This window comes from Euphorbia lathyris, chromosome 10 (genome assembly GCF_963576675.1).
Source record: "Euphorbia lathyris chromosome 10, ddEupLath1.1, whole genome shotgun sequence".
In the NCBI taxonomy this organism is placed as follows: domain Eukaryota; kingdom Viridiplantae; phylum Streptophyta; class Magnoliopsida; order Malpighiales; family Euphorbiaceae; genus Euphorbia; species Euphorbia lathyris.
Window position 1 is genome coordinate 13,114,112 of NC_088919.1, and position 26,250 is coordinate 13,140,361.

At 34.5% G+C, this 26,250-nt stretch overlaps 1 protein-coding gene across 1 annotated transcript; it reads right to left on the reverse strand.

The window, feature by feature from the left end:
* Window positions 1-693: 693 nt before the first annotated feature.
* Window positions 694-26,250, reverse strand: LOC136209752 (rRNA biogenesis protein RRP5-like). The gene is made up of 40 exons (XM_066001334.1): window positions 26,155-26,250; window positions 25,653-25,864; window positions 23,132-23,272; window positions 22,878-23,045; window positions 21,854-21,953; window positions 19,706-19,818; window positions 19,504-19,626; window positions 19,286-19,357; window positions 18,996-19,088; window positions 17,788-17,901; window positions 17,569-17,691; window positions 15,530-15,715; window positions 15,370-15,444; window positions 14,750-14,886; window positions 13,701-13,835; window positions 12,746-12,891; window positions 12,598-12,663; window positions 11,570-11,676; window positions 10,797-10,877; window positions 10,389-10,463; window positions 10,186-10,304; window positions 9,871-10,022; window positions 9,634-9,782; window positions 9,255-9,338; window positions 9,072-9,172; window positions 8,235-8,388; window positions 7,992-8,066; window positions 7,730-7,868; window positions 6,467-7,118; window positions 6,048-6,108; window positions 5,076-5,221; window positions 4,815-4,998; window positions 4,391-4,489; window positions 3,854-4,221; window positions 2,963-3,139; window positions 2,524-2,620; window positions 2,294-2,449; window positions 1,973-2,203; window positions 1,799-1,882; window positions 694-1,318 (listed from the first exon to the last, which is right to left on the reverse strand). Exons 1-40 carry the CDS (start codon window positions 26,189-26,191, stop codon window positions 1,211-1,213), a joined length of 5,640 nt encoding a protein of 1,879 aa, XP_065857406.1. The 5' UTR covers window positions 26,192-26,250; the 3' UTR covers window positions 694-1,210.

Below are 26,250 nucleotides of genomic sequence, written 5' to 3' on the forward strand. Positions count from 1 at the left end.
TATACTTGTTCTGCATCCATTCCAATACATTCTGATTCTTAATATGAATCATTCCTTCGTTACTTTGAGACAGACATAAAAATCTAAAGGGCACGAAATGTTACATTCCTACAAATTTATCCTAAACACAAACAAGGTCAAAACTGATACATTTACATCCCAATTCTAGATTTTAATCAGATCTCAAAAAAAAAAAGTTATTATTTCAATGGCCTGTAATTGAATTGAAACTCATGTTAACCTCGGTAATATTCCCTTCATAAGTAATGTTAACCTCAATAATCTTTCCTTCATTACTTTGAAACAGACATAAAAACCTAAGAGGCACAAAGTGTTACATTGCTACAAATTACCCTAAACAAAAACAAGGTCAAAATTGATGTACATTTACATCCTAATTCTAGATTCTAATCAGACCTCCAACAAAAAAAAAATACTATTTCAACGGCCTGTGATTGAACCGAAACTCATGTTAACCTCAGCAATCTTTCCTTCATTACGTTGAAACGGACATAAAAACCTAAAGGGCGCGAAGTGTTACATTGGTACAAATTTACCATAAACACAAAAAAAGGTCAAAATTGATGTACATTTACATCCCAATTTTAGATTCTAATCAAACGTCCAACAAAAAAATTCACTATTTCAATGGCATGTGATTGAACGGAAACTCATGTTAATCTCAGTAATATTTCCTTCATTACTTTGAAACATACATAAAAACCTAAGGGGCATGAATTAATACATTGCTACAAATTTACCCTAAACACAAATAAGGTCAAAATTGATGTACATTTACATCCCAATTCTAGATTCTAATCAGACCTCCAACAAAAAAAAATTACTATTTCAATGGCCTGTGATTGAACCGAAACTCATGTTAACCTCAATAAGCTTTCCTTCATTACTTTGAAACAGACATAAAAACCTAAGGAGCACGAAGCGTTACATTGCTACAAATTTACACTAAACCCAAACAAGGTCAAAATTGTTGTACATTTACATCCCAATTCTAGATTCTAATCAGACCTCCAACAAAAACGAATTACTATTTCCATGGCCTGTGATTGAACCAAACTCATGCTAACCTCAGTAAGCTTCATTTTACTCCGGTACCTTCTATAGAATTCGTCAGCGACAGTGACAATTGCACTCTATGTGATTGCAAGTTGAAACTGGAAACCAGAGATGGAAGGAGGACTGATCACAATCAAGCCAGTGTAGTCTCCACATATTCCATTGCTTTTTGCTTCACAGACTCTATTTTATCTTCATCACCAAGAGACCTCTCATACTCGAGATATTTCTTGAATAGGAACTGCATAGGCCGATAATGAATATATAAGTAGAGGTGGCAAAAGTAAACATAATCCAACTACACGATACAAAATCAACACGCAATTTTAGTGTTTGGGTTTAGCTTAGTAGGTAATGTGTCATTTTTGGTTGACACGAAACTGACACGCAAATTTTTGGATTGGGTTATGGTTGATATGCTAACCCAAAAACGACGAAATGACACGAATATTTAAAATTATTGTTAGATTCCCAAAAGTATTTAAAAATACCATATCTTCTTATATTTTTAAAAATTATCATTAATACGACACGAAGTCGACACTAAACCGAACAGGTTAACACGATTGTGGCACGAAAGTTTTTGGGTTGGGTTTGGGTTTACCCTTTTTAACATGAACCCAAAAATGACACGACACGAACACGATAATTGCCAAGTATATATATATAAGAACATAGTGACAGCAAAAACAAGAACATCATGCGTAGGAATGGAACATACTTTCATCTTTTTAGGTGGGAGGCTCAGACTAATGGCCCTCTCAAAGAGCGCACGGGTAACATCTGCATCTCCAAGTTTGATCTCCTGTTCATCAGAATAAGTAACAGAACCAAATAAGATTTACTTCAAAGGTACACATATAGTTGAATAACCAACCAAAGTAGATGATCTTACTTGATCGATATACACACTCCATAAATCTGTTCTTTTCGGGTACTCGCGCAAAATTCCTTCAAACATGGACCTCCCTCTATCAGGAACCCCACATTTGAATTCTAGGATAGCTGTCTGTGAGATGAATTTGATGTGTTTATGGTGGGGAAGGCTTAACAGAGCACGCTGAATAACAGCCTGAATACCTTCTTGCTCTTGCTTCAAAAGTCTATGTACCCGCTTCAGCCATATCTGGAATTTCAAGGAAAGCTTTGGTCAAATGATCTGCCAAACAATCCTCAATGGAGGGAGGAAAAACTTGCAAAGAAAACCACACGTTACCTTGCATGAAGTTCTGAACTTTTTGACCATTCTGTCAAGAAGTTCATCAGCCAACTTATGCTGCTCGGTCCTTTCATACATTCCCAAAAGTGCTAGATGGACCTTTTTGGGATCACAGTACTGTAGTGCTCTTTGAAAAACTTTTTTAACATCTTCCTAAAAAAAATAACTAATATAATTATATATTTTTTTATTAATATCAGTGAATAACTTGAGTTAGTTTACGCTACCCCTGGAGGATTTCCATGTTCATTTTCCAAATTGAAGTAGGCTAGCCAAATGTTAAGCTTCTCGTGTTCTTCCCGGACATTTATTGTTCTCAAAGCCCTTCATAAGTAAAAGAAACAAATATTGGACGTCAATTATCAATCCAGGACAACAACAACAACAACAACAAAGCCTTAGTCCCGAAATGATTCGGGGTCGGCTAACATGAACCATCATATAAAACCGTGAAATCAAGCCCGGACAAAGGAGGGTTGCGGTAGGTTTGTGGCGGCCAGCGTAAAACTTAGCCACATCTTATGACATGAACCATAATTATCAATCCAGGACAAATGAAAAAATTTAAGCCTCCCATAATGACCTGATATTCTGATCGACAACAATTTTCAGACTGTTAAGGAGTTTTTAAGCAATTTTCAGGAAGAAGGCCAGCACTTTGCATACCGTTCAGCAATTGAGCGAGCTTTCTCAATGTCAGCCAATTTAAGCAAGAAATCCATGTAGTTTATCCAAATAAAACTGTTATTAGGAGAGCTGCGGATCAGTTTCTCAAAATCATCAGCAGTACTTGGTTTATCGTTTTCCAGCACTCTGTCTTCAGCAGCACTAATTTCTTTCTCCCTGCAGGGATAGTTTTCAGGATCAAAATTACCAAGTCATGATGATAAAAAAGATAAGTCTAAACTATATCCACACAATAGTTGTCAAATCGAGACTCGTGAATCGAAATTCACATTTTGTGAACCGTGACTCGTGAATTGTAAGATTCAGTCAAATTCATAATCTTATAAAAAAATAAAATATTTTCTATGTTGAACTCAAAATATTATCAAATATTAGTCTATAAATGCAATTTTAATGTCAAAAAAGAATATCAACCAAGTACTTACAATTCAAATCTAATGCAAATGCAATCCTAATAAAACTAATTCACAAATCGGACTCTGTTTAATAACTTAGTGGAGATGGAGAGCTTGAACTTCTGACTCCTTCTGATGGAATGAAACTAGTTTGAGTTGATAACTTGATAAATAACAATACCGGATTAGAGGATAGTGGATTTAGTAGTTAGTGTTGTTGAAGTTTTTGATGAACAGTGATGAAGATCCAAATCGAAATAGAGCTGAATCGAATTGTAGGATTCGAATAGTGAATTGTAAGATTCTAACAACAGTGATCCAGACTAAATAACTCATCACATAACGAAACAACCAAGCCTTAATCCACTAGTTGGAGTCGGCTGTATGGGTTCCTCCTCCTTCTCATCCATCTCTGGCTATATAACCCATCTCATAAGAGAACTTTAAACTTGCAAGATTAGAAAAAAAAAATGACCTTTCTTCCTTTGCTTTCTTTTTTGCACGTCTATTGTTCTTCTCCTCGTCAATATGCTCTTGATTTTGGTCAACTACATCATCTGTATCAGACTGCTCAACATCATCAAGGGTGACATCAAGTGGAGGAACTGAAGCCCTTGCTTCTGCTTGTATGAGAAGTGAAGGTTCTTCATTTTCAAGTTCGAAGTCCATCATTTCTAGACCATGTGAACTGCTGTCGAGTGACTTATTATCACCATCATCATCAGTACCATCATCTTCACTAATGGCCACCGCAGTCTCTTTTTCTGAAGGGAGAATTCCAACATAATTTCCATTTTCCAAATCTTTCATTCCAAGAGATATTCGATGTCTTTCTTCGTCCACCTATGAAACGGCATTGATGAATCAATGAAAATACTCAGCACATGCCAAAAATAATCAGATTGTTACAGCCAATCTAAACAGAGTGATATAATCTGCTGATGGAGAACCAGACCATATATATTATACTAATACATTGAAATGTGGTGTTCAAGATCTTGAAAACCACTACCTTCAAAATTCTTGCAGTGACCTTCTCCCCTGCTCTATATTTAGCTTGAATGTTGTCCCCGTGATCATCTGAAAGCTCTGAAACATGGCATAATCCAACCTAGGCCATTATTAAAAGAGCACAAAAAGTCAGAATGCGTAAAGGGCATTGTTTAGATTAAAAGGCATACAGGGCAGAGAAAAATAAATAAGACAAAACAAATTTCATACATCTACGCCTGTCCGCCATATACAGAACTCAAGCAAGATACCTCAACTGGGGGCAAGATATCTCAAGTTGTTTATTCCATTGGGAAATTTCAAGATAAGGTAGACAGCCCAGGATATCATTCACAATTGCCATGATGAGGAGGCTACAACTCCATTTAAAACCCATTTACTTATTCAATATATCCACAACTTTTTAAAAATAACTTATTCCTTACCGAGTTTGTGTGGTCAATTGCAATAAAAAGACCATATGGTTCCACCCGTTTAATCCTGCCAGAAATTTTATCTCCAACATGTAGATGACTCAAATCATTAGGTCCAGATTTTGCAGCACCGCATGCATTCGATTTTTTCAAAGTGACTTCTACTCGCTTAGATAAAGGTTCCACTGAAACTACCCTGAAATCAAGTTATTTTAGCACATTAGTTTACAAATTACCACCCACGGGATGGGAATATGTGAGAAATACACCTACCTTCCTATTACAAGTTTGCCGGTGGGAAATTCCTTTTCAGGATTTTCAATAAATTCATCAGATAAGTGTGAGATGAGAATTCTGGCATCAATCTTCCTCGAAAGCAAAATGAAGCAACCTTTGGGTGTCACATTCTTGACATAACCCTGTCAGGCAGCGAAAAGAAAAAAAAGATGATAAGCAACAAACATTTGATTAATGGATGCTACAAAACAATAAAAGGATTAACTGATTAGCACAACAAGCCTCAGATGAGAATATCAACCCAAGGTATAAAACATTTCTTCTAGAATCACAATATATTACTATTATATAACATTTTTAATTCTACCTAATTACAATAAAAGACGAATTTAGAATGAAGAAATGCCCCTACAGAACATTCCCCCCCACCGACCATGGCAGGCCTCAGTTTTTCCGTGAAACTTTTCATGGAATTGTTGCTCAATCAACATCTTGCACATTCCCAGGGAATCTTTCTTCAGTGACATAATTGGTATGAACACTTCTAAAAATGTATCAATGAAAGCCTACACTAAAATATTATTTGTTGTACTAATTGAAGGTACTCCCAATTAAACTTATTGATAATTGACTAAACTAGGAAGATATCAATATTCTGGACGTGCAAGTGAAAGCGTCCTCGTTCAGAGAAGGTAATCTCTTCTTTTTAACTATAAACCATATCAAATGTAGAAAAGTGATTGTTCAACATGATGTACATTTAGTCTCTAAAGAGATTTTAGATTCTAAAGGGATTTTCCTTAAAGCAAATATACGATCATACAAAGAATGTAGAATTTATTCTATCCTACATGTTCCTGAATTGCATTCAATTATTACACTAATTGACCTTATTTATTAACTGATAGTGTTGCTGAGAAATCAGATAACTTTTGGCTCACATGAGAATGCAGTAAAATATAAGAGCTTCCACAATAAAGGTCTGGAGAACAAAATAATGTTCTATACCTGTACAACTGTATTAGGATGCAGATCCTCGACCTTTTCAACACGCTGGCTAGGAGCATCCCTACAAATCACAAGGGATTATTCAGTAAACACGATGCTATAATTAGGAGAAAATGACCAAATCTGGGGAATCCCATGAAAGAGAGGTAAAAAAATAATATATACATCTAAACATTCTCTTGTCAGAAGTTCACCAAACGTTTTTACTTATACAACAAACAAAAGTCCTTGCATAATTAATTGAAGCTTGCAAGTTTTGAGTTCAGAAATTCTTATTCTTATTTATGTCTATTCGAGCACAGATAAGCGCCCTCTAAGCAGAGATGCCACATGCCTCATGGACAAACTTGAGATATTAATTAGTAACATTAAATTTTAAGAGAATAAAATATGATAATAAGAAAAGCTTTAAGACGTACACATTCTCTGAGAGTTCAGTCGAATTCCGACTAAGCATGCCATCTAAAGAGGAACGTAATGAGAGATCCACGTGAATAGTTCCCTGGACAGAACTGCTAATCTCAAGCACCTTGCATTGGACAAATTGCCCTTCACGATAACAAGATAATGGATCAGACACCCATGAGTCCTGAAGTTCAGTAAAGTGAACTCTACCATGTAAATGTGGGCCAATTTGCACAACTAATCCACCAACACCAGGAAGTATTTTGGAAATTCTTCCGCCCACAACTTCTCCTTCATGAATATGGCTAGAAGCAAGATCATGTGGAACATTCTCCAGAGCCTCATTCATATTCTTGGCCTTGCCATCAAAATGTTTACCAGACACTGCGCAAAATGGATGTAGAACCAAACGCAGCAATTTTTTCTCCTTGCTATAACTTAAAGCATTTCCATTAACAGCCTTTCCCACAAAAAAGCGTTTCTGGAATTCTTGAAGTTCATTGGGCTGATTTCCACTATCGAGAATAAAAAGTTGTGCTTTTACATTTCGAGATACCGTTATCCAGGCCCAATCACTATCCACTTTATACACATAACCGGAAACATGTTGTCCAAGTGAAAATTCATGATTCTCAGAAACAAGCTTATCCCCTAATTCACAAAAATCTGCAATGTAATCGGATTCAATTAAGACATCATAGCCGCAAATCAAGTAAGCATTCTTTTGTAAGTATTTATTTATATACATGTAGACAATTACAACACTGGATCTGGACCAAATCGTGGTCACACATATTTGCTTATTAAACTTCAGACTTGTAGAAATTCTCACATACAACTACAGCAGGAATAGGCAAGATCTATGACTTGTAAAATATCATAGGGGAAATTATGATAGGCATTTCAAATCCACGTGAAAATATAATAGGCATCTTTATAGAACAAGTTAGAATGGTTATTTATGAGTTCCTTTTACTGTGGTACCCAGCAAGATACTATATATTATAGCTAATACCACAAAACTTAATAAAGTGAAATAGGCTTTAGAACACCAACAGATCTTAATAGCAGATGATCAAGAACACAAAAACATAACTGTTTTGAATTTATGTTGAGCAAAATGAAATGATCTCAATATCAAGTTACATGATAGACATAAATCAAAGTTCCATTTAGTCTTCTTGGCAGTTATATTTCAACCCTTATACACTACCTTAGCCTAAGGACAATCTCAAAGACAACACAAATAAAAAAAAAAATTGCCATATTTTACCTACCTGTAATCATTTTTGGTTTAACAGACAGCTCCCAGAGCTTGTTTTTATCTGATTTACTAGCCTTAGCAACTATCCTCGCAGTGACAGTTTGGCCGATTCTAAATCCTTCGAATGGGTTCTCTACACAGTCATCATTCACCTATCACATGAGATGAATAAGAAAATTGTGCACAACTCAGAACAATGAGACATTTTAAAGAGGAGCATTTGAAGGTTGCTCACATAAAAGCAACATTAATATCTACTTAATTTGAGCATTCACCTCAGTTATAGAAATCCTCCCCCGGAAACCAATACCAAATTTTAACCTCATTTCAAGAGACTTCTTTTCAGTAATCTGGAAAATAATATCATGATAGCACACAAATATAACATAATTTTCAGCCAAAGAAGTGAAGAAAGTAACTATAAAATATTAAATTATTAATAGAAGATATTTAAATCTTAGTCAGTGCTAGCTGTCACAATCATTTTACAAATATGTAAAGAAAACATCAGTAGATACCTCTGCCTGAACCAGGGATCCAACATCATAGCTCGATTTCTTTTTTGCCTTCTTTGAACTGGATGTCTCAGTTACCTCCCTGATTGATTTGAGAAGCAAAAGCAGCTTCCCTGCATTTGAAGGACTAGGGATTTCCATCACAGTTGCAAGTACACTGCACCAAGCAAAAACACTATAAGCTGGACTACCAAATGTAAATCACAATAATAATGCAAGAAAAGTAAATAATACTCCAACTATGGTTAGCAGAATTGAAGCAAAAGAAATCTTACAAAAACGAATATGATTAGCAGTCCGTTTAGCAGATAAGAAGGGAGAGGTAATGACAAAGGTGAAGGGAGGGTAAATAAATTTACAATCCACTAGTTGGTTTGAGGGTGAAAGAAAATGGAAAGAAAACAGAAAAAAATGTGCGCCAATTTATTTGAGGTAAACGGAAAAGATTCCTTTCCCCTCCATTCTCCTCCCCTTGACACATAATGTTAACTGCCAATCAGCAACTAATTCAAATAAAACTGAAGATGGAATTCCCCTGCATACTATTAAAAAGAAAAATACACCAATTAAGGTTGGCTTGAGTGGTTCAGGGCCTCAAGTCGCTTAAGCTAGAGACCTCGAGTTCGAGTCCTAGTGTAAACTTCAGTAGGAAGAGGATCGACTTAAAGGTTGTCTGGCGAGCCTCGAACTGATTAATCACATAAAACTACCAAAAATTTTTTATAAAGAGAAGTACAAAGACTAACATGCCCAATGCCCATACAAGAAAGATGAGATGTATGTACATAATAATGTACTGTCTGTGAAAAGTAATAATCAAAGAGATAAAAACATATCAACCTTTGTCCGTTCAAAAAATGTTTTTGAGGAAGCTTCTGTGTGTTGTAGTCTGATACGGATGCATATCCTATAGCATAATCATGCTCAGGAATTGACAAAATCTGTTTTGCAGGAAAATCATGAGTATGAAGAAATGTGCATGTCTTTTGAAGTATTCTATAATGAGGAAGAAGAAAATCTTGCCAAATAGTTCTCTTTCACAATCTCCACCACAGCATTTACTGTTTGATGCAACTCCAACTCTTTAGACAATTCTCTTTTGCGTTTCTGGAATTAAAAAAAATCATTTATGAAGTTAATGCACATGTCATAATACAGGAAAGGCTTGAAATTATTTCACACGGCCACTGTATTATAAAAAGGGTACAACAAGAAATTGTTTCATCTACTTTCTAGGAAGTTAACCTTCTGAGCATGGTTCCAATAATACAACCAGGGCCATAACATCGAACCCTAAACAACATTTACTACTCTTTTCTTCACTTCTCATTGTCTATCATCTAATTACGTTTACAAAGCACATACAAAAAAAAAAACACAAGAAAAAATATCAATGCTTTACCTTCTTGTGAGTAAGACTGTTTGATCTTTCCTCACTGGATTTATCAAGAAACTGAGGTTTCAAAGATAACTCCACAAATCGATCACTCTTGAGAACATCAAGAACTGCAGCTCGAACAGTTGATCCTGTTTCTACCACTATTTGGCCTACTGTTGCAGTTACAAGTTTAGCAATTGAAAGAATTACTCTATAACCTATCAAATAATAATAACGACAAGAACAGTAATCAAAACTTACACTGATAGTGTGCAATAAAACCAACAACACCATTATATTTATCGAAGGTAACAACAATTCCAACATCCTTAGATTCCTTAACTTTTGCCTCGATCACACTGCCAATTTTAAAACTTTCAAGCCATTTCATGTCGGGACTTATTGAATCTGAACTTGTAGAATCTGGAGAAAAGTGAAAGATGATCAGAAATAACATGCAGAATGATACATTTTAGCGGAAGATGAAAATATTAACAGAATTGCAACTGAGAAGACAACATTGACCCTTTACATTTTAAAAACAATAGTATGTGATCCAAAAAAAAAAGTAAGCACAACATACAACTTCTTACCTTATCCTCCAGACGAAAATACGATTCAAGAAAGGATGCATCTGTTGAAAAACATGATGATTGCTTCATTGACACTGTTATTCTATTTGTTTCACTGTTTACCTAAAAAATGAAATTAATGGACTGATCACTAGACATCCTTGAAATCATAATTTTGGAAATTAAAGTCTCAGCTAGCCCACTAACATCAATTATATTGCTCCTAACGGATTGCCCAATGTAAAAGGCCTCTGCAAGCTGAGCTTTCTGGTCATCCATTGTCTGCAAAAATGAAAATAGATAAAGGTGCCAAAAATGTAATTTTCCTTCATTAAACTGTTTCATCAAGTTCTCAACTATCAGAAGTGGTTCTGCGCCGCAGCAGCCTTACACAACATATATATGTTCGGTGTTCACAAACGAACTGCTTGATTGTGCATTTGCACTACAAAAAATTTGGTACATACTACCGGAACTCAAACCCATTATGAGGGCCCTCACCTACAAGGTCAAACTTCCATGTAGAATGATTCTTTCAAATATGGTCCTAAAATTTGAACACCCTTTGACAAAATTTCAGGAACTATTATTAACATAAAAATAAACAGAACTTACCATCCTTCTGGGGGAGAAACCGGTCAAATGCCCGAGAAATCGAACAAAGCAGCCTGTTTCAATTATGTTACAGATGTAACCCTGGTCCAAAAAAGCAAATTGATATTCATAAGTATAACACATAATCTCAGGGTTAAATGCACCGTTGGTCACTAACTTATATAGTTTTCTCAAAATGGTCACTCAACTTTGAGTTTTGTCTCAATTAGGTCACTCCGGCTTTCAATGGTTAAAAGGCATCAGAATGATGCCATGGCTGAGACGTCAACATGAGTCAACTCAGATTTCTGACCGAAAAGACACGAGGCAGCCACGTGTCCATTATTTTTATGAAAAGAATTCAGTTTTGTTTTTTTTCATAAAATTAACCGATATGTGGTTGCCAGGTGGCGCATATGTGGATTCCATGTATAGTTTCGGTCTGAGATCTGAATTGACTTATGCTGATATGTTACCCGTGTCATCGTTTCGATCCCTTTTAATCACTGAAATAGGAGTTACCTAATTGAGACAAAACTCAAAGTTGAGTAGTTTTATTGAAGACCACTCAAAGTTGAGTAGTTTTATTGAAGACAAATTGAAGTTGAGTGGTCATTTTGAGACAACCATGTGACCAATGGTGCATTTAACCCCACAATCTCATTGACTGCTATTGCATCTATTGCAAACAAAATATAGCAATTCCTAATGCACATCCATGCAATAATAGTAAACACATGTTAAGAGTAATAAGATAGCTTTATTAGCAAAAGTACGAAGACCATGGTACTCACATGGACAACTGACTGAGGACAAATCTGGCTGAATTCCGAGGGAATCTGACAAGCCGAGTTGATCAGAGAATATTTTGCAGACAGAACCAAACTTTTGCTACCAATATCTACATCATTACATCAGTATGTACAAAAAGATTAACAATTTTTATCATAGAACACACAGCAAGACAAAATATTAGAAAATAACAGAGCAAAGTACTGTAAATGTCTAAGATGCTATGATTCCCCTAAAGCACCAAAACAGCAGCATGGTGCTTGCTCACATGGAGTGCAATAAATTTCAAGGCCACGTGTTTGGTAATTTTGGCGGAGGATTACATTGTCCATATTTGGCATAGATAAGACGTAGGATTATGTGTCAAGGGTCCCAAATAATATTATGCTAAACATTTTATAACATTGAAATAAATACAACCATTTGCAAAATTATCAGAAAAAAATAACTAATATTATCCACGATTACAGATGATCAAGATCGCTCAGTAAAATAATCAAGCTTACACTTGACCTTGAGCTCAACTTGATTTATTTAGAAAATGACCTACAAGCAAGCATTTTGACCAACCAAAGTTGGACATAGATAACAGAATGGCTAACGTATAGCACTCTATAGAATAGTTTATTACTAAAGGGTAAACACATGCTTCAATCCCCTACATGGCTATACTGCTTAATGGAATATAATATTCCCCCCCTCAACAAAAATGAACCCGACAAAGGAAGAGACGCAGGAAAGAAGATTTGAGATTCTCCTATACATATCAGAAGTTAAAAGACAAAAAAAGAAAATAAAAAAAAGAGCTCTCGAGGCATAGTTGTTGTCTGTGAAAATTCATAGCACAGCTAACAACTTTATCTCACAGTGATGACAGTCATAATCTATGAGCATGAGGCCCTTTTTCTATTCTGATTAATCAAGGGAATAGAAGGTGCATTTATAGTACAGCCCTACGATTCTAAATTATTTTAAAAGGAAAAAAAACCGGGAACATAATAACATCCTTCACAATGCAATGTAAAAATACCTAACACCAAGAGTTGATCAAACTCGTATCCCGGCTTTAAGACCGACTTCAGCTTATCAGCTTGTTCTGCATAATATAAAATTAAGATTCGCAACTAAGAAAAACTTGCAATAATAGGACGCACTACTCACAAAGCAAAGATCAGTACCCTTGTAATCAGCCAAATGTTCAGTTGATATTGTGCCCCTCATACAACCTTTAGAGTTGACATATACTACTACAGCATGGGGCATTACTTTCTCGACAACTCCTGCAACAACACTGCCCAACTTCACAGTTTCTTCTTCAGAAACCCTGTCATGGCAAATGATATAATTGCAATAAAAATAATTACCAACAGTCATGAATTAATCAAATCGCTAATGGTTGATAGTCAATACCATGAGAAATATTGATCCTAATCTTATTTCCATTTTAATCAATAGTTTAGTTTGAGTAGAACTTGGGATAGCAGCATATATTAGACAAATCATTAACAGAATCATTTTCAGAACCACCCATCCGAGGTTTACAGTCACTCAAGTGTATGCAGGGTTTGAGAAGAGATTGAAGATTCAAGCATCTAGTTGAGACAGCCATGGAAAATCACAATATCTCATAAAATAATATATTGAGAATGCCTAATTGTGTTCGATAGATGTTACCTTTTAATTTTTAATTTAATAAGATTTTCCCTGCTTAATGAATAACCATTTGTTACCAATGGGAAATTCTTTCGTGTTTTAAATTGAAAATTGAGGTGATTGAATTTGCACCAATGAAACCATAAATTTGATACACAATAGACGAATATGATAGATCTTTTTTTAGATAATGGGGGTTTCTTCTATTCTATCCTATTCATTCGTACTGACACAGATAGTGGAAAAAAAATTCCTTTCTTTTGTCCAAGTTCATGATCTAAACAAGTTGCACATACACCCTAGTACATGTTCCTCGGCGCTGAGGACATCCCCCAGGAGCGGGGGATTTGGTAACATTTCTAATTGGCTGTCTTGTGTTTCTAATAAGTTGTTTAATAGTTGGCATCTTGAATCGTGTGCATAATGGGCTGGTTTAGATTGATCATAACACAGAGAAGTAGAAGAATAAAATAAACAAACCTCGTGGGCTTCATTGTGAAACTAAGGTTGATGCGGCGTGAAGCAGGAATAGAACTCACTACTCTACATTTGATAACTTGTCCAACTTTATACCCTGTACTTGCATCAATTCCTGGCTCTAATCCAAGCTCAGATCTGGTTTACAAGAGCAATCAGCACACTCAAATAGCTAAAAACCAAAAACTGCATTTTTAACACTATGTTAATTCTAATACTCAAGGAAATGCCACACCAACTAGTCTTGTTATCCTCTAAAGAGAGAAAACCCTCTGAACCAGCCTATCTCCATGCAATCTTTTGGCATGTCTTAATTTTACCTAAGTTACAATGTCAATATGATGCTTACATGTTCATAATTCCAATTTCTAACAGTTACTGCATTCTTTACATTAAAACAAGTGTACAGTACTCCCTAGAAGAAAAATGTACATGAGAGTAATGTTTAGAGACAATAAAAGACCATGAAGGATTTTTTTTTCTAAACATATGTTATATTTTTCTCAATAAATTTAGGTAAATCGTAAAATTTAAAAATAAAATGAAATTTTTTATATAAATATATGCACACATTTTTAAGAGCATTATCATGTCTACTTATTATTTGCAATATTTTAATACTTATTACATTTATAATTAAACAATTTTATTTATCTTGAAAGATTAATTCTTAAAAAAGATAATTTATAATTAACAATTTTGTAAGTATAGCCTAGATACAATATAAATTCACATCACAAGAAAAAACTACAAAATTAGCATCTTGGAGTACCTATTCGGGGTATTAGAAGAGCTATCAGCACACTCAAATAGCTAAAACAAACATTCTTTATTTTAACGCCACATTAATTCTATCCAATTGAATATTATACAAACAATATATTAAACCATGTAAAATTCAAAGGAGAATTTCAAAACGTGTACAAAATATGATGTCCACGGCTGTTGTCCCATGTGAAACACATGTAGAGGACTAGCTCATACAAACCATGATGAGAAAAATTGGAAATTAGCACTAACATAATCATCTGATCACATTTCTTGAGACTAACCTGGGAGCAAACCCTTGGACACCATTATAAAAATGGACAAAACATCCATGCTTTTCAATTTTTGTTATCCAACCATGTGTGATTAGCCCATCTGATGCATCAACATATGAACTTAAAATTGGAAGTTTGGATTTGACCTGTTTAAAAAATAAGTAATAAAGATAAGGAAATTAAATAATGAAATACAACAAACTAATGAATATTTTTACTCATTTTTTTTAAATGTAAACTATCTTTACTAGACTGGGATCAAATCAATAAAAAGAATCACACACTAATAACAAGTGGCACTTGCATGAATAGAATGTAGTAAGAATTAGTAATCTCCTGATACACATCAAGAATTATAAACTAGAGCCGTTCACATATATTGAAGACAAGCAGGTAAAAAGTCAAACACAGTAAGAAATTGAGACATGATTGAATATTCCACGACATAGAAAGGTGATAGTAAACCTCAGTAAAATATAAAGTACATCAGAACAGTATCCAAACAATAATAATGGCAGGAGCTGCAGTGAGATTTATTGTGATTTAACTTTAGTCTCCCAAAAAAAATACTTCAGTTATCAAAATTACATGTCTAGATGATGACATATATCAAGAAAGAAAGAACATACAAGAGTTTTCTTGTGCGTCACAGTTATCATCTTTTTCTTGCAACCAAGCACACCGAACAACAGCTCAGCTCCAACCTGGATCACAATATAGTAAGGCTCAAAACCTTTCTATTATGCAGAAAATGTACGCATCAAAATGAAAATGATTTCAGGAAGTAACCTTGAATTTTTTTCTAGGCTTTGCAATTTCAAATTCGGACATATGGCTTAGAGGACACAATGCCTTCAACTGGCCAGGAAATTGCACTGTAGCACCAAAACTCTTAACAGCTATGATTTTTGCCCTTACCACCATCCCAGGTTTGACATCTGAGTGGGTGAATATAGTGCCTTCAAAGGCACTTGCCTGCACGATGAAAAAAAAAACACAAAGAACCAACCAAATCAAAACACAGCATAAGGTTGGACCACCAAAGGCCATTTGAGCTATGAACACCTAACATAATGCATAGAAGTTATAAGAACATAGAAGCACACCACTGACAGAGAGGAAATATTATCTGAGAATACAGTTTACTTCGGACCCCTAGATTCACCAGTGAAGAAATATATTCAAATAGGATCAAGAGAAAGGATTTAATAGAACAACAGCTTGTAAGTACACAAACAGATAAAGAATCCATCTAGCATATAAGAAAGTGAATTAATTGAGCGGGCTTGAGCAAAGAATTACAGGTGAAGATATACAAGGTCCTTAAAACTGGAGATGAGGGGCACATCAAACCGAAAAGGCAGAATGAACTAAGGTATAGTAAAACAGCATAGGTTTTGTTAAGCACTCCGATTAGTCATGGCCTTAGTTATTCATCTAGGCCAATATCTTGACGTCAAACGTTATGATGATTTAATAACGAGTGTTTCATTATCATGTCCCATTATATTATTATATGTTAAATGATATGACTGTTTTTTCATTTTTGGTAACTTTTATAGGATATATTACTGTCCCATAATATTGTCAAATGTCAACTTAAGCACTGTGATAAATGGCTTGATGCATCAAGGGCGATATTTGTGCTAGATTGCCCCTATTTGATTATTACACACCTATTTAAAAGATTGAAAAAAAAAATAGTAATGATTAAGAAGTTAGTTGTTCCCTTTTGGTTTTCAAAAATTATATCAGTACTGCAATAATCATAATTTCCCAGGATGGCATTTGTACTAGTTATTGATGGATTGGCTGAAAATTCATGTTCTCTTCAGTTAATTTCTGCTCAAATTTTTAATGTAGTTACATAATCCTATAATTGTTATTTTGTTTTTCCAGACACTTCTTTCAAAATTTCTTGGAAACCAATTCAACCTCCATCCCTGTTTTAAAATCCTAAGTATGTGTAAACATGAAAGCCACACTGGATCAGAAAAAGAAAAGAAAACAGAAATAACATATTCAATAACACCCACTGGAAAAGAAAACAACAATTTATCATATGGATATGTATTTCATTTATCATCATATAAGGTCATTCTCATATATAAGGAGTTTGCTTGGTCAATAACTTAGAGATAGTGGGAAAAAGATTAGAAAGCTCAATGAGACCATAAAAAATAGTTTACATATAAGCCATGCGCTATTAACAGTGAAATAAGAACAAATCAAGACAGCTATGGAACTTAAGAGCTTTATATGAAATAATGGATAATGTTGAAGCCATCTAACACCAGCAAATATATACAAGTGTGTCAAAAATAAGACAACCAAAGGAACAAAATCAAGGCCTGTATAAGCAAATGGACACGGCCTAAATGGTACAACTGCCATAGGTAGGTGGCATACCAGTGATCAAGCCCCAGTTCTAGCATCAAACTCTCTTCAAAATAAATGGACAAATCAAGTTTACTTGAAAAAGGGAGTACCCTTTGCCTATTTTTATATGTTAAGAAACACAAACAAGATGACAAATTTCAACCTCTTCAAGGCAAAACAGGAATGAACTTCACCTCTATTCTGGCATAGACCTCATCACTAGTTAAGACATGATTATCTTTTGGAATTCACATGTCATGGTGTCCCCAGCCACCCTTCCAGCTTACTTTAACGAATTTTTACAACAGATGAATGATCACAATCAATCAATTTATTGTTTTCTGCTGACAAAGATGCTCATTTTTACTCAGAATATTAGTTGTACCAGTTTAATAAAAGAGCAGTGTGTTGTTTGCATTATAGAAGTACTTTTCGTAAAAAAAACTAACCTTCAAAAGCCCAGTAGCAAGCCCTTCCAAATGCCTGTAACCAAGAATTCGAACACGAACTTTACTTCCCTCCTTAAACTTTTTCTCAAGCTTATGGACTTCATTTTCAGCCACATCAGATATCTGTAGTTGACAAGATATTTATTAATGAACAATAAGTTCTAATCAACTTCAATGATCTAAACATTTTAATAAACAAAAAAGAGAAAAGAAACATACGCTAACATAAGCTGGAGTTGAGACTGGATCAGAAGGAATCTCAAGCAGAAGGCCCATGCCTTTATCTACCCTGACCACTTTTGCACTGTCATAAATATCCCCAATATTCACATGCTGCATTCAAATCAAACATCAGTTTCAAGAAGAATCTGAAGGAAAATTAATAAGCAAAGCTTGAGATGAGATAATATCTCAAATTTATGAGCTCATAAAATCGTTGATGAAACAGGATGAGATAAAGATGAACTCATATTACTCCAAAAACACTGCAGTGCAAAATGAGTAACACTGCTGTTATTCGGAGTCTCAAGAAGCAATATTCATCAAAGAAAAAGTCAAGCATAAGCTAATGCCACAAACCAAAAGATCAGAAACCGGGTTTGGAGTTTAGTCAAGCCTGCAGAAAAGATTAGACTGACATACAGACGAAAAGCAAGAATAGGGGCACAACAAAACTCAATCATGAATCTACATTTCAGCAGCACAGCATTAGGCAACACATATTGGTAACATTCCTGCAGAAATGATTCAGTGTTCTAAAAATCGGCACAGGCGGCCACCTAGGCGGGGATTTTTAGAACACTGTCCCGATTTCCTCAAGTCAGTTGGCATGAGTAGGTTTACCCATTTTTGGCTGCCTAGGCAGCTCCAGGCAGTCCTTTTTTAAAACTTTGCCCTTGAATTTTATGTCAATTTTTCAATTTTAAATAAATTATTAAATAACCAAAAACTAAAAGAAAATACCTAAAACTATCAAATGTTATTTTTAAGGATATTAATGTTATTTTGTTGGGACATTTTTATCTTTTAAGGACATTAATATAACAAATATTAAAATATATATGCTTTTCTATCTTAAATATTTTATATTATTATTTTTTACATTTTAATATTTTAATTGTATTTATATAATAATTTATTTATGAAAAATTAAAAAATATATGCAAAAATACAAATCCGACTAATCCTCGATTAATCCCATATAATTCCCAGGGACATGTCCCGGCGACTAGCAAGCTTTTTCACAAACTTGGAAATGAAAGACAAAAATAAAAATGGCTTCCCCATGTATGTATCTCTTTTTCTAAGATTGGGACTGTAATAATTTAAAAGGTTTCACTTTAAAAATGTAAAGTCAATAATTATTGGGGAAGTCTCTAACTGCAAAGGTCACTTTTTAAAGAGCCATATATGTCTGACAGACATACCATCGGAGGAGCATGATTGTTAACAAGATGTTGATTGAGAGTCAAGCCAACAGCTCTAGTTGAGGGATCAATAAATAAAATCCTTGCAGTAACCTGAACCAAAATAGTAGAGTTGTATCTTAGTAATATCAACAAACCCATCGGGGAAAAAAACATGTTACTGGAAAAAGAATATTAGCAAATATTGAGCATGACAAAGAAAGATACACAGCAATAAATAGTCCTATTGTTAAATTAAAGAGGGTCAAAAGAAGGTGACAAGATTAATTAATGGGTGAAAGTTACAACACCTTATCATTGTTGCTATAACAATCTTTCCAGTTTGAAGCGGAGAATTTATTTTGTAAATGGAACATATCAACCTGTCAACAGATAAAAAAATAAAATACAAAATATCTAGATCGATGTAAGAGAATAAATGAAATCAAAAGCCACCTATCCATAACTAGTTTTAAGTTCTATAATCTATTTTCCATGAGTTGATGTGGTAAGATTGCAACGAACTTACAGTCCCAGAATAAAATGTAAGGAATGATAACATAATCCCATTTTCAAGGGTTGACTGTACACGGGCGTTAACCATCATGCCTGGAACAAGAAGATCCATTGATATTCCCTTGAGATCCTTCAACTGATAAGAGATTGATAATTAAATGTTAGAAAAGCAGAAAAAACAGGAGAACCGGGAATAGTGGAAAAACTACACATACCACAAATTTAGAAACTTCATCAGAGTTAGAACTTAAATGAACCATATTCACATCAATTCGTTTAACAATCCCTTGCACCAGTTGTCCAGTTTTTAGTTCCGCAGAGCTGCTGTCTACAACCATCAAAGAACACTTGCTATAAGTATTATATAGATTTCAAAGCATGATATCACATGTGTGTGTGTGCCGTGCACATGGTGATTCTATAAAAGAATAGACCATTATCCTGCTATCTAAAGAATATTATATAGACTTAATATCCGAGATTGACAGAGCGCCAAATTGTTACTTCAAGCATGTGCTGCTTCAGGGGCTAAGAGCCCCTCAACAAACGTTGAAAGCAGTATATAATGAAAGCAGCAACTCTATCAAACCAAATCAATAAAGTCTTTATATTTGTTTAAATTAATCTGTTCTGTTAGAATTAACATGCATACAGCAAAACCTTGTTACTTGGACTCTGGGAATGGACGTCTAATAGAAGTAAATATCTGTGCATGTCCGGTGAAACTCAAATACCTTCTATATACCCAAAAAACATATGTTTACCCATGTTAAGTAGAGAAATGAAGAAACTATACCACAGGAAACAATATCAGATTTCCAGAACTTTCATAAGAGATAATAGATTGAAAACTGATGAATAGAGAAGTGTTTCTAGATGCAACTCATTGCAAATGGAAACTCAATAACTAACTCGTCAAAGCCAGATTTCATTCACTTTGCCCAATAGGCAAGAGTATGACTCTCAATCATGTTAAAATAAAACAGAATAAACAGACTTTAAAGAGACATCTTAACAAGGGACCAGCAGGAAAGGGGACTTTGACAGCTAGGGAAATCAAGCAACAAAAAATATGTTAAATGCCACATTTTATTTTCTATGCAACTCTATAATAGCAAAGAGAGGTGATTCTAAATGCCACCTCTAGAATCAAGTTAGGATGAGTACTTTGTCAAATTGGGAACATCAAGCAACAAAGGTTGTAAAAGCTGACTTCTATTTAACCATGAAATAGCCATCAATGGAATTCAAAGACAAACCAACACACATAAGACCAAGATAGGAATGTTACACAAGATATACCGACCAAGAATGGATATAAAAGGCGAATTTTGATATGACGATGTAATAGCTAAAACAAAATGTGTACTTGATGGTACAGATAACATAATAACGGTTAATTGGGTAAATTTTCTTCTTATCTACAAAAGATACATTCGACACCTTTTAGAGTGGAGTCTCAAAAGGTCCTGAATGGTTATTATGGCCAAGAAAAATGGGTTCCCTACAGAAAACAACTCATCCTGAGCCTAAACACAACTTGTTAACCATTTTCAAAGATGTGAAATCAATATACCATCTAAGCATTGGTTTTCTCTAATGATTTTTCACACCAGTCTCAAAATGAGATCATGAGAAACAATAAATAGCAGTTTCCAAGTCCTTAAAACAAAAACCTTCTATTCATTCTCCATGACAAGTTCTTAAAGATAAACTCAAAACAGAACCAAACAAAGTAAACAATTCTATAAGGTTCAGTACAGAGAATAATTCTGCAACCTAAGCTAAAATTTGGGATGCTGCTAGCAGTGCCCTCAAAATTTAATTATCTCAACCTACAGATAATTATTCTAGTTCTTGATGCATTATTGTCACTGACGACATCTTAACCTTCCGTTAATAAGTGCTCAACTTATACTCTAGCATTTAGGTATACGTTGCTGATGGGTTTTTTTTTCCTTTGACATAAAACAGAAGATTAAAGCTAATGTACCAAAATGGCAATAATAAATCATATATAAAATCAAACTCAGCTTACAAGAGCATGTAAGACAAAAAAAGTTCAAGTTACATAAACAAGGAACCTGGGACAACCCTTCCTTGTCTAATCTACAAGGAATGCGCACCTCTAACAACCACAAACATACAAGTTAGCACTCTCAAATAGCTACAGGAAAGAAGACTGAACAGAAACCAAACAACCACAAACCACAAACATACAGATTAGCACTCTCAAATAGCTACAGGAAAGAAGACTAAAACAGAAACCAAAGTCAACTAACTATAATATTAGTCGTGAAAACATGATAAGATACTAAAAAAACAAGTCACACTATCAAGTCACTAAGAAGGAAGATAGTTACCATTAGGGCTGTTCTTTGGCAAAAAACCCTTCAAAGAAGGCAATCCAAAATGGAGCATGTAGCCGTGATCTTCAATGCTTTTCACATATGCAGTGAGGACCTGTAATCGTGAAGATTGGCTGGAGATAAGTAGAAACAGAAGGACTCTACTTATAAGAACCTATTACCCATCATACCTCTAGCAGTTATACCTTGTAAATGCTACTCACAAATTGGGATAATGGCCAAATTTAGCCCTAATGTTACAAGGGAAGTACAGATTTAGCCCTAACCTACGGAATGGCACAAATTTAACCTTAAAGTTTTCAAGCCAGACCAATTTTAGCCTACGTTACTGAAAATTTGAAAAGATTGGTTTAAATGTTATTTAACTGTCAAATCGGACCTTCCAAACAAGTTTGTCAATAAACTAAAGCAATTTCGTACACTTTTTATTGTGTAATATTAGTAACACGGTAAATATCTTAGACCTTTGACAAAAAAAAAATTGTGTTTAACTTATGTGATTGACTTAGTTGTTAGCATTTTAAGAGGTTTTTTTGTAATTGTGTCAATAACACACTAAATATCATAGACATAATTGATGTTAGGAAGGTCTGGAGTGACAGTTAAATAAGTCAAACCAGCCTTTTGAAAATTCAATAACTTGAGGCTAAAATTGATCTTGCTTGTAAAAGTTGGGGTTAAATTTGCACCATTTTGTAGGTTAGATAACCTACACTTCCCTTCAAATGTTTAGTTAAATTTGGTCTTTATCCCCTCACAAATTCATAAACCCACAATTAAGTCGGAAAGAAAATGGTCTATCAATATCTTTTCAAGGTGGTAAGGACCACCATTCAACATGCCCAATTTACAATAGCATGTCCTCTCAGATAACTCAACCATAGCATTCATCATCCAATATGAGATTAAGATAATGAAACTAAAAGTTTTTCTATATAATAATAAGAAGAAAAATAAGAATAATAATAATAATAAGAAGAAGAAGAATTGCTAACATAAAATCATATTTTCATCATACCATCCCTTCTTGAATGGAATTTAACAAGCCCTTCTGCAATAACGAAAGACGCAAAGAAAGCCAGATTTTTCTTTTTCTATCATCTTTCTTGTCAGCATCCAACTGCAAGACAATACAAGAAACTAACTGCCCGACATCAAATATGCTTCCAAGGTTAACTTCGACGCCCTGAAAAGAGGAATATGACAAAACGATGAAGAAATGATTGACTAAAGTGATAAAAAAAATCAAAGAATAATTGAGATAATATATACCTCAACATCACGACCTAAAACAGGATCAAGGGCGTCAATGGAGCGTACTAGTCCACGTAAGCCCCCAGGAAGACTAATGACAAGGTCCTTCTCGTTTACTTCTGCAACAACTCCCCAAAGCTTCATTCCAGCAGAAATATTCTGCATAAGCCGCCAAGGAGTTTTTGACAATTAATTAACTTCAATATTGCAACTGGACTACTTGAGAGATAAATTGTTCAACAATGAAATCAGAGAGAGAAAAGATATGAGAAATTCTACATATATCTGGAACTTATGTTGTTGAGAAGAAATGATACAGCTGAAACAAATAGAAGTATAATTCCAATAAACAAGACCTAGTTACGGATATACCTCAAATACATAAAAGAGAGCCGCCCAAACAGCCACAAGAACATTTAGAGAGAACTTAACAAGATATATGCTCAGCTCTATGAATGACATAAAACATATTACTGAACTTCCAACCACAAAACAAAACAATACAAAAGTAAATAAAAATCCTAAACCTACAAAGATCTTTATAAAATTGCGCCAGGCACACCTCCGGCAAGGCACGCTTAGGTGAGTGCCTCTTAAAAAGTGCCCGCCTGTTGGCTTCTCAGGTGACATACCTGGAACCTAGCGCCTTTTGTGCCTGAGGCCGCCATTGATAACTATGCATACAAGAATTTAATTTAGTCCATAATTAATAAATCCATCTCATAGGCTAATTCTGAACTCCTTGTAAATGGCTAATTTAGTCCAAAATGTACATGTTTTTATAGCCAACTTTTCTGTTTTCTCAAAAGTGTAGTAGAAAAAAACAACACTTGAAAATAATATGTTAAGAGTCAAAATATATCAGGGTACACATGAACTATTTGGCATTGGCTCGAAACACATTCACACTCAAGTTTAATTCACTCAAACCTGAACAAGAGTCGGTCATGCTCATAGGCTAATTAAGTTTACGAATCAGAATAGTCGACTTAATGCCCATAAGCACAAACCTAATCGAGCTTTTACTAATTTTACCCTTTCATCACATGTTTAGTCTTTATTTATTCAGTTCAATCAAAACTACATAATTTTGAGTTAAAATATTGTAACCTAAGAGGTTCACTTGGCTCATTCTTCTCTATAATTAAATTCAAAGTAACTGTACTTTGTTGCTCATCTCTCTTCCATAGTTTGTTAAAGGCCCAAAAGGACCACGGAGCCTAAGCGCAAGGTTCAAGGGTAAGCCTGAGCGACAAAAGGCACACTAAAGAATGAAATATATAAAATCATAAATGGAAACAGTTAACTTTAAGATGTGACAAATTCTAAATACTACAAATACTAAATCATATCCATTATCTTAAGCATAAATACTTTTCAGGTGAGCATTTTAATTTCCTAGGTTTTCAAGTTATTTTGTAGGAGTTTTTATATTACTCCATTTGTGCCCTGATTCTTTTCTAGATGTGTAGATTTGAACCTAGTTATTTATCTCGCCTTGATGTTCTCCATTTTAATTTTAAGATGTTCCATTCCATGGATAAATGAATATATTACTTTCTTATATTTTTTAGTATATATCAACTTTTTAATGTTTCCCTTCATTGATTTAAGGTTTGTGGTCCTGAATAGATCTTCCCAAATTCGATTAATTTTTAAGCTCTTCAGTTGTTGACGGAACATAGAGGGAAAGGATGGGCATTGGCAATAAAGCTTTTCTTAGATTTCAAGAATGCCCAAGTCAAGCAAGTCTTTCCAATGTAGCACTAGCACTGAGAATTGAATTTGAATTTCAATCAGGGATTTTTGGAACCTAGTCAGGACCAAGTAACTTATCATATCAGCTTTACTTGACTTGATTACGCTCAACTCGAGATAGACTAGAAATGACATCTCTTATCTTATCTCAATGACACCAAAGGAGGCATATATAAGCAAATATTTGGCTAAATTACACGCTACTAACAAGTTGACAGGGCAAATTAACCTTGGATCATCATTTTTCACATAAGAAATAAATCAATAGCTAGCATAAGTGAATTCCATTAAACAGAGGCCTATATTACTGCTAAGTAGAGAGCTATATTACTGCTCAGTATATCAGTAATCTAGTTACACTAATTACAGCTGTAACAAGCCTAAACAATTGGAGAATGAAGAAGCCCTCTTCCCAAGTTCAAAAAAAAAAGTTAAACATACAATGAACTGGATCTAAATGCTAATCCAGAATACACAAATAATAAATCTGAATCTGAATTCTCCTCCATTCTGCCAACTTACTCCTAACCCATTGATTTTATCTATATCAATTTTGTCTATTAGCATACAGCATTCACTTGATATTAACCCCTAAATACTAATGAGCTCCATTTAAGTTGATGAAAACATGAAAACTAGACAATAATTCTTCTATTACCAAATTGAACAACCACCAAATTAAGTGACGATATGAGATTATACTTTAAAACCTATATAGACAAACAAAGAGAAACAAGAAAAAATTTAAATAACGCAGGCAAGATTGAACTCATGTCAGTACCTTTGACGTGATCTTATTTGCAAATCTAGGAAGTTTTCCGGTCAAGCGATCACCAAAAAGAGAACCAAAATCATCAGCTTCAGAATGACTCTTAGTTTGCAATTTTTTCCCCTTTTTTTTCTTCATCAAAACCATCTCCGGAGCCTTAAATCCTGCATCAACTTCTGCACGAATTTCCTCGCGTTCTCTGTGGCTCAGTGAGCTTCCTCCGCCTGAATCAAAATAGTGCAGATTACTTAACTGAACTTTTTTATGTGATTCAATGAATGCATATAAAATTGCAAAGCTTCTTCTTCTTCTTTTCGCACATTTTGTTAGGCACTATTCATTTCAAGCATTCAACCATTATTTACTAAATCGCGTTCCCGTTTCGTTTTTTTTTTCCTACAACGAAGTCCACTATTTACTAACACAATTCAGAGATTAATTCTTTCTGGTTTCCGAATTAACTTAGTTTCTCAAAAATCAAGCAGAAAAACAGCAACATCAGAATCGAGAAAACCTCTAGGAAAATCAGTGGCCTCATCGTCAATCTGCATAATGGCTTTGTCTAAACCCTTCTTCCGAGTTTCAAACGGCTGTTCACTTTTTCTAATTT